The 10,230-nt window shown below is 34.4% G+C and overlaps 2 protein-coding genes across 2 annotated transcripts; one reads left to right on the plus strand and one right to left on the minus strand.

Annotated features, from left to right (window-relative positions):
- Positions 1–469: 469 nt before the first annotated feature.
- On the minus strand, positions 470–3,813 carry LOC107826706 (putative caffeoyl-CoA O-methyltransferase At4g26220). The gene is made up of 6 exons (XM_016653724.2): positions 3,530–3,813; positions 1,886–1,942; positions 1,721–1,800; positions 1,139–1,283; positions 920–1,051; positions 470–838 (listed from the first exon to the last, which is right to left on the minus strand). The coding sequence occupies exons 1-6, from the start codon at positions 3,698–3,700 to the stop codon at positions 548–550; spliced, it is 876 nt and encodes a 291-aa protein (XP_016509210.1). The 5' UTR covers positions 3,701–3,813; the 3' UTR covers positions 470–547.
- Positions 3,814–7,484: 3,671 nt separating this feature from the next.
- LOC107826707 (protein DETOXIFICATION 51-like) lies at positions 7,485–9,402 on the plus strand. The gene has a single exon (XM_016653726.2). It carries the CDS (start codon positions 7,683–7,685, stop codon positions 9,273–9,275), a length of 1,593 nt encoding a protein of 530 aa, XP_016509212.1. The 5' UTR covers positions 7,485–7,682; the 3' UTR covers positions 9,276–9,402.
- Positions 9,403–10,230: the final 828 nt, after the last annotated feature.

The following is a 10,230-nucleotide window of genomic DNA, read 5'->3' on the forward strand; positions in this document are numbered from 1 at the left end:
ATTCATAAAATAAAAGTGAGAGGCTCTCGCTAACTAGAACACCAACTAACTGAAAACTATTTCTCTTGTCAAAATAAATTACAACTTCTATTTGTTTACTTTTCCACCCTGTTTTCCCTCAATCAGGCAGAAGAAAATTATTTTTCTACCATTTTTCATCTTCCAAGGATCGAAACAAGTGTTAACTTTCATCCCATATTCTATTTTTTTCCTCCCAAAATACCTTTTTTTTTTTTTTTTGCCATGATCCTCAATTTAGAGCAAATAATTTGGAAGAGCAGCAGCTTGCAAGATAAGATTTTTTCGGCAATTTAAAGAGTTAAATGGACAGAGAACCACACAACAATAATAAACCCAGTGGAATCCGACAAATGGGGTCTGAGGAGGGTATTATGTACGCAGACCTTACCTTTATCTTATGAAGATGGAGAGACTGTTTCCGCTAGAGCCTCGACTATGGAGAGAACCATGTTTTGAATTTTTTAATTTATTAAAAAAGTAACAGAAAAACTGAGTACTTATATGGATAAAAAAGCTGTAGTATTCATCAAAATAGTCTCCTGCAGATGGTCATTCCATCACCTACAGTAACTTGAGAAATTTGAATGCGAGTATCAGCAGCAAGGAATCTGTTTAACTCTAGAAAGTATTTCCTTTCTGTTCTCATCAACTCATCAACCTTTTCTTCTGGTATTACAAGTGTTCCATACCATAGTGTGTTATCATACACTATCACACCTCCAACTTTCACCAACTGCATTAGTCTCTCGTGATAGTTTCCATAATTAGTTTTATCCGCATCAACAAATGCAAAGTCAAAACTATCTTTGTTTTCGTTCTGCAATGAATCAGGGAAAAGAAAATCACATTAAAGCATACACGACATAGTTTGAGATTATGAGTTAATTGTTTTTCTCACATCTTCCAGGAGTTTGTCAAGAACAGGTAAAGCTGGAGAATCTTTGAAATCGATTTTATGTTCAACTCCAGCTTTTTGGATGACTGGTAGTCCCAATTCATAAGACTGTCGATCTGGATCTATTGCTATAATCTGCAATTTAACACATTTGTCAATTTTTGTACATATGTGTGAAGATTACTTGGGGCTATTTAGTGATGAGTTAACAGCAATACTAACCTTGCCATCATCAGGAATTGTAAGAGCAGTGAGAAGCACAGAATATCCAGTGAAGACGCCGATTTCAATAGTCCTTTTGGCATTTATTAGATTCAAGAGCATGGCTATAAGTTGACCTGAATCCGGTTGTGCTCCCATATAAAACCTGGAGAAATAAGAAGCATTATAATTTTGTAACGAATAAGTGTGTGTGATTTATACACCAACTTCCTTTAACTTAAAGAAATAATTCCTATTATTTTACATGTAAGTTCTGCACGTACGAACAGATTAAGGCAGCTAACTAATTACTTGAGTTTGATCAATTCAGTTTTCCAATGAAGCTTAACTTATCAAATACATGCATTCATTTCCTGTTAAGTGTTTTCGACGAGTAAACAACAACATATCCAGTGTAATCTCACAATTGGGGTGTAGGGAGGGTAGTATGTACGCAGACCTTATCCCTACTTTGTAAAGATAGAGAGGTTGTTTTCGATAGATTCTCGGCTCAATGAAAGCATAATCATAGCAATTATGATAAAGAAATACGACAGTGAAGAAGCAATTAGATGATTAAACAAAGTCATAAAAGAAAATTACTCTGGATGATTTGCTGTTATAGTCCTGATCTCTTTGAGAAACTCTGGTTCTCGTGGATAAACACTAGTCTCCAAAACATACTGGCAGCATTTCAAAAGAAATGATAATTAGTATTGAAAAAAAAAAGGGAGGGGGAAAAAAAGAATCTGAAATAAAAATGTGTACCTGATACAATTCTTCACTCTGCAATAACCCCTTATCGTCCCATGGTGAACCTTCATCCTGTAAAAATAATCAAAAAATAATCGATAGAGCCCAAGTATCTGAGATTCTGACTCTACAAGCACAAGATAGAATTATGCATATATTTATAACTTCACCGGCTATTTGGGTTAATTTTTCATTATATAATGGAAAATTTTCACATAAGAACAACTGGGTTTCCTACTTTTTAATTTTATAGCTCATATATCAATTTACAACTAACTAGCCAAAAAATAATAGGCTAATACTCAACATTCAATTCTATAAGATTCTCGAAATTACTATTTCATTTTTAAAAAAGATTGCTCAAGCTTTTAAGTTAATTTTCGAATCAGTAACTGTGACTCAAATATTAGTTCAACAAACCAAATCCATTTGGGTGGTGAAAATTAGATTTTTAACAAGCTTAAATATGTAGGTTTAAATTCCGAATTTGATTCTGTGAGAATTATGAAGTGGGCGTTATTTAGACTTGTTAAAAATAGTATAAGGATGTTGTATATAAAATTTAAAGTCATTTAATGGAGATTTGGACTGGTTTTGAACAAGAATTGCAACAGAAAATCGTGGAAGAAGTTCGTCTACAGACGCTTGTATAAAAGTGTATAAAAATGTATAATAGTGTATAAGATGTCTTTATACACTCGTATACACTATTATACATAATTATACAAAAAACTGACTTCGTCTTCTTCCTTGCGTTTTTTTTTGAAATTTAACTTAAATCTTGCTCAAATTTACTCCAAATCATTTCAAATTTAAATTTTGAACTCTTTTTGATATTTTCAATCAATTGGAATAATACCCAATCCAAACAACTAACAAACTCAAAAAATCCTATTTTTGAATTCAAAGCGTTGAATGTCCTTCAATAGTGGATTTCTACTCTTCAATTTTCTTACATTGTAACCAGGTGACACAGGGGGAGAAGCAGTAATGTCGGACGACCCATTGAAGCATATGTAGAAGATGTGAGAAGAAGAGAGAGTGAAAGCAATGGTTGCGAGAACAAATTTAACTCCATAGCTTTTAGAAGTATTGGTTGTAAGAACACAGATTTTGAATTTGCTAGTGCTTTCAAAATATGTACAATATAGGCTAGGCCGGATAAAACTTAAAAACATGGGCCATTTTTTGCTATGGTGTTGAGTCATATATGTTTTCTTGTAATTCTTTCTTATATAATTATGCTGAAAATGATGATTGAAAATTAATTCCGTAAAGACAAAGAGAAGGGGGGAAAAGGTTGACCTACAAAGTGTTGAATGCGTTTAAATGATAATTCCAACCAAAGAGGACCACTTGCTCATTAAATTTATTTCCAATTGAAGTAACTGGTCAATTAAATTATGGTTTTTCAAGTTTGTGGTTGGTCCATATTTGTCCAGATATAATTCTTTACTATAAAATTATTAATGAAATTGGCCATGTCAATGCCAAATCCAGAAAACAAAGGAAACCATGTGTTTTTTTGTCTTTCTTATAAGTTACTAAAAATTAAATATCTCAATTAATCAATATATAAATGTTTTATATTACTATATAGTAAGATGTCAAATAAAGGAGCCAGCAAAGAAGGAGCAGATACAGGATGAAGAAATAAACCTTATCAGAAGCCTTAGATTGCAGATTCATCGTCATCCTCAGCATTTTATAGTTAGGGAGAGGCGAAAATAGCAGCTTTTTGGGTTGCGAAATTCCATTAATCCGCCGCAATGATTGTTTTGTATAAATCGCATTTGTAGCAGCAAAGTTAGGAGCTCCAACATACGCCATGTTTTTTCAGAATAGATAACCTTCGTTTACTCTCTCAACTCTAGCTTTCCTACTATTGCATCTTAAATCCTCCTCAATCTAAAGCTTCTAGCTTTATCTCTCTGCAAAATTTGATAGTATTGTCACCAACCCCAGGTTAGGTTATCCACGTGTTTTCTTCCTATTTGGCATTAATACCACGTTTTTTTTCTTTCTTAAAAGATTGTTTTTTTCGTTTGTAGGTTGAACTTAGGTGAGTCAAATGGGTTTACGTGAGGAGTGTTTCTGAAAAGTATTTTTCTAGTTTTGTTTGACTAATTAATTCAAAAAGTACTTTTGAGCATCAATTAGCATTTGACCGAGCTTTTAAAAACTGTTTTAAGTATATTTTTTTCAAAAGTGCTTTTTAAAAAAAATTACTTTCAGAAAAAAACTATTTTCTTCTGCTTCTCCATAACTGCTTCTCTTCTCCTCAAAAGTACATTTTTTTCTTCCAAAAATTTGGCCAAACACATTAACTTTGGAAAAAAATACTTTTTTTTGGAGAAAAAAAAAGTGCTTCTTGGATGGAGAAGCTTGGTCAAATAGGCTATTAGCCTATAAATGAGTTTTGGGTTCATTTGTCTAAAGTTATTTGAGTAAAGATAAATTGAACTAATTTTGGGATAAATAATGATTATAGTTTCTCAAATTTTAAAGTATAGGAAGACGACGAATTGCAATTTATTCGATTTAAATTGTTTTGATCACTTTTTTGAAAAAAGGATTTCAATCGAAAGAAAACTTTTTGAACAAAATCTGTTCAAATCTTGATTACTAGAATCCTTTTTGAAGATTAGTCCTTTTTGAAGATTAGTGAGTGCAGTGTTGAATGATTTGAGATGGGGATGCATATATTACAACATATAAAAAATAAAATTAGGTGTAAAATGAACACGATAATCTTCTTATATTGATTAAATTCAAATGTTAAGCCTACATCCATTCCTCTTAACTCACATGGGGTTCTAGTACTCTCCATGTTTACTTGGTCACAAGCTACCAGTGGCTTTCACATTTATAGCCACCACAAACTTAATTATATTTACTCACAAAAGACGACCACAATATAAGCTCTATCCCAATCAATAATTATGTCTAAATTAAGGTTTATATTTGCACAATTATAGAATAGGAATAAAATTAAACCTTGGCCTAAAAATAGATATTTGTGTAAATGTGCCATCGGGTTTATTTTATGGCAAAATACAAAACTGGTGGGTCCACCTAACCTAATAGTATTCACTAGCCAAAAAGTAAATAAAATATGTATATAATACACATACATACAACATATATATATATAGTCGATTATTATTTTTTTGGGCGTCTAAAAATATACATTTCTCTTTAATTTAACGGATTAAAGGCCGATCTTGTCCATCTACTTGGATCTTGGTGGGCTTGGCATTCACCAGGCGATGACCCATTGGTCCAACTGCTGCTGCTCGCCTTGGGCGACCTCCTTGTCAAGTCTCTTGCTCAATTATCATTGAGCATATACATAGAACCATTTTCTTATCCTTCCAGTTTAAAGAAATCATAATATATCGAAAGCATTCATACAACATCTTTAGTTAGCGTTTGGACATACATACATACTATTTACAACTAGTTTCATTATATGCAAATAAATGTTTAAATTCATCTATTATATCAACTTTAACTTGCAATAAAGATTTTGTAATTGTAAAAAACTCATGTTTTAAAGAGTATTTCAGGAGAAATATTAATGACACTTGTAACTTGAGCTTGAATCACACTATCGGTAACATTCAGGACTTATTTGGATTTTCGTAGTGTTGAATGTAATTATGCAGCAAACAACAGAAATAAATCCAGCTTGAATGGAAAATTTATGGTTAAATTTTAAGTGCGACATTAGATTGGGTACTGGGCGTGTTTGTACCATAATCAAATCACCTAGTTTAACAGGTTCTCAAGTACAAGTGTAGAAATTTTATTCTAATGTATCTCCAGATTTAGAAAACAAATATCAGAGGAAGATGTTGATTGGGTACTCTTCATTCTTCACTTTGGTCAGCTTCTAATTAAAATTGAATAGGTGTCGTGGATATTGGGAAAATATATTTAACAAAATTTCCATGTTGAACCAAGAAAACCCCACACAGGTGTAAACGAAAAAGAGAAATTAAAAAACAAAATTCCAACAGATATGTGGATGGTGAGATCTTCAGTTACCTCAGGTCCTAGCAAATTACTACAAAGTAAACAACAAATAAATGTCAATTGAATAAGCATTAATGAGTTTTGATCCTTGGGAAGTTAAAATAACAAACGTAAACCAGTCAAATGGATTAGTGTTTGTTTGATATCTTAATAGAGATGTAGCAATTGTCTTCTATTTTGTGATCAATAATGCAATTAAAAGGGTCTAGTCATCTAGAAATAATTGACTGGAAACTAGTCCTAAGATGAGCAATAGCTTCTTGGGATCTTAATAAAGGTTGATATCCCTCTTTCTTTTGTCTTTTTTTTTTCTTTTCCTCGTGTATGTAAAACATTGGAACTTAATTACTCTTGTGGAAATAACATTAGGATCATTAGTAGCCGAGTCACGAATTTGAATCAAAATTACAAAAACGACATCTTAGTATTTGAATCTAGGACTCAAACTAATTTTTGAACCCCTTTTATCATTAAACCAGAATTTTTCTCATATTAAGGGAATTCAATAGCCTATATACAAACAAAAAAAACTATTTTTATACTATACACAATATAATTTTCAATCAAGGGGTATCAAGTGAATCCCCTTGGCAGCAGGTGGTTCCGTCCCTGAAGGCAGGGGCAGAGCCACTGTGTTGGTTACGGGTTCGGCGGACCCAGTAGCTTTTGTTCAAAACTTGTAGTTGTATTAAGAAATTCAATGAATATATATGTATAAATTATTAATTTAGAACCGAATAACTTAAAAAAATTAAAACTTCGAATCAATAAGGTTCAAATCTTAGTTTCATTTGATCATGCCTAAAATTAATTGAATTACGCGCAAGTCAATTCCAACAAGTGAATACAAACACCACGATTGTAGAAAATATCATGGAATAAAGGCAAAAGAAAAACAAATAAAGAAATGAAGGTGCGCCATCCCATGCATGACAAAGAGAGTGGTCTGATCATTATATTGCTGATCTAAGAGGCAGTTGTTCATATATGTTGCAATAGAATTCCATGATTTCATTGCATTGAGCTGCTGAAAACTGGACTACTGGGACTGGTGATCACATCCGAAGGCAAAAAAAAATATCACAACCAATCTCTCTCGTAAATGAGAAATATAACCCACACCCTATACAATATTGGAAATAGGAGTTCTGACATACTTTCTTCAAACCACACAAAAGCAATTAAAAACCAAAAGACCCTTTTTACCCTTAAATTATAATTCCAATATAAAGACGAAAAAAAAAAACTATAATAATAGCACTACAAAAGCATTATATTTGGCACCGTCTCAAATTATTTGCCGTATTTCTTGTACATATTTCTTAAAAAATATTAATTAAGCCTTAAAAAATAACCTCTATTCATTGAATATGTACTCTATATATGTGACCTCCATTTTCAAGAACAATTACTACTAATGGTAAAGTGAAAAAAAATTAGTTTTGTCTTAAATTTCTAAAATAACAGATAATTTGAGACTTCTATTTTTAGACGGATGTAGTACATTTAAAGAATTAAAAGATACAAAGAAAATGGCTAATAAAATAAAGAGAAAACAAAAAATTAAAACCCCACTCTCAATAACCCTTATTAATATTTGTTCAATCCTCTCTTCACCCCTAAAACCAAACCAATCCGTTCAGAGATATTAACTAAAGCAGTATCTCTCTCTCAGGAATTCTCACATACTAAAACAAAGAAAACCTATAGGAAAAGAAATTTCCGAAAACCTGCTAACAAAGATTCCTCTGTTTACTCTTTTTTTGAAGTAGCTATGTGCAATTCAAACACCACTCATAACTTCACCACTATCTCTAAGATTGATCAAAAACCATCAATATCATCACAAAAATCTACTCAAACCCACTTATTCATTGATCTTTTATCACTACCCCAAGAAAATCCCAAACAAATTCATGAAAAAATAACAGCATCACAAATCATCCAAGAAAGCAGAGAAGTTTTCAAGCTTGCTTTCCCTATAGCACTCACTGCCTTAACCTTTTACTCTCGCTCCATTCTTTCTATGCTTTTTCTTGGCCATCTCGGTGATACTGAGTTAGCCGCTGGTTCTTTAGCTATTGCATTTGCTAATATTACTGGTTATTCAGTACTCTCTGGTCTTGCTTTAGGTATGGAACCTCTTTGTTCTCAAGCTTTTGGTGCTCAACGTCCTAAGCTTTTGTCTTTAACTCTACAAAGGTCCGTTGTTTTCCTTCTCTCTTGTTGTTTGCCCATTACATTCCTTTGGGTCAACATTTCCCATATTTTACTTTATTTACACCAAGACCCCAATATCACCCGTTTAGCTCATACTTATCTTGTTTTTTCACTCCCTGATCTTATTACTAATTCCCTTTTTCACCCTATACGTATTTACCTTCGAGCTCAAGGTATTACGTACCCGCTCACGTTAGCTTCCTTAGCGGGCACAGTTTTACATTTGCCGCTTAATTATTTGCTTGTCTCTTTGCTTCAACTCGGTGTAGCAGGCGTTGCGATTGCCTCCGCCACGTCGAACGTGGCGGCGCTTGTTGCACTTGTTTTTTACGTCGTACACGACAAGCCGACATGGACCAAACCTAGCCTTGAGTGCTTGACCGGGTGGATGCCGCTGGTTCGATTAGCCGCACCGAGTTGTGTTTCGGTTTGCCTAGAGTGGTGGTGGTACGAGATCATGATATTGTTGTGTGGACTACTTGTGGACCCCAAAGCCACCGTGGCATCCATGGGTATTTTGATCCAAACCACCGCTTTCCTCTATGTATTTCCCTCTTCTCTTAGTTTCGCGGTGTCCACTCGGGTCGGTAATGAACTTGGTGCAAACCGACCCGACAAGGCCCGACTATCTGCTACGGTGTCAATCTTCTTAGCGGGTTTGATGGGCTTATCAGCTATGGTTTTTGCAACTACAATGAGAAATTCATGGGCTAAAATGTTTACTTACGATGTACGGATTATAGAATTGACGTCGACGGTTTTACCCATACTAGGATTGTGCGAGCTCGGTAACTGTCCGCAAACCGTAGGATGCGGAGTTGTGCGGGGGACTGCGCGGCCAACCACGGCGGCGAATGTGAACCTTGGTGCATTCTATCTAGTGGGAATGCCGGTGGCGGTTGGGCTTGGATTCTGGATAGGATTGGGTTTTGTTGGACTTTGGGTCGGGTTACTTGCGGCCCAGGTTTGCTGTGCTGGGCTGATGTTGTATGTGGTAGGGACCACCAACTGGGATTGTCAAGCTATGAGAGCAAAGGTGCTCACGTGCACCGGATGTGGTGGCAATCCTGTGCTTCCTGATTCTAACTATGTTGATAAGGAGCCGTTGATTTGTGTGATGGTGACCTCATCAAACGCGGATACATAGGACTGGTTGTGAGCCAATAACGATTATACTGATTCTTTTTCTTTGTTGTACCCTTTTTTTTTCCCTTCATATCTAGCTTTGTTCTTTTTGTTTGGTGAATATAATAATGGAAATTGACAATTCAATTCTTCCCCCCTTTTTTCTAAAAATCTTGACCGTCAGCTGTAGCATCTGTGATTTTCTTTCCTAAGTTAATTATCATATTTTAGTTCATAGGTAAAAGTATTTTATCATAACCCCATTATGTTTTACTTTTCTCTTTGCTTTTGCTTCCTTAATAAAGCCCATTAATAAAGAGTAATTCAGAGGGAAGCTGGTAAATAAAAGGGTGTTAAAATAGCACGGTCTAGCCATTTTTTGGATTGGTCATTCAAAAATAGTCAGCGTTTGTCAAGTCATTGAACAATAGTCACTATTTTGTTGCAACATAGACCGGTCCAGCATAATATACTGGAGCTCGGTGCACCTGTGTATGAACTTCCAGCATATTATGCTGGACCGCTATAATTTGTTGGTTCCAGTATAATATACTGGAGACTGGAGTACCGGTGCTCCAAACTCCAGTATATTATGCTGGACCGGTATATTATACTGGAACTCCAGTCTAAGATGCTGGAGTATTTTTTCGGATTTTGAACAGTATTTTCGTTCAGATTTATCTTTACATGAAAAGTGGCTAAATTTCGATTACCTTTGAAACTACGACTATTTTTGAATGACCACTTGTAAATCTGGCTATTTTTGAATTTCTCCTAAAAGGGTGGGTCAAAATTTTGCAATGGTACAAAAACTGTTCAGATAAAACTAATAACGAGGCAATCAATTATGACGCCCATAAGCAGGAAGGGCCGATGAGGGGGGTCGAGCAAGGGTAGTAAGCTTCTGAAAAAGACGTGCATATATCACCTTAGACAAATTCCATGTTAGAATATAATGAGAGAGGATTATAAAGCAT

The sequence above is a fragment of the Nicotiana tabacum genome, chromosome 1 (assembly GCF_000715075.1).
Source record: "Nicotiana tabacum cultivar K326 chromosome 1, ASM71507v2, whole genome shotgun sequence".
NCBI lineage: Eukaryota > Viridiplantae > Streptophyta > Magnoliopsida > Solanales > Solanaceae > Nicotiana > Nicotiana tabacum.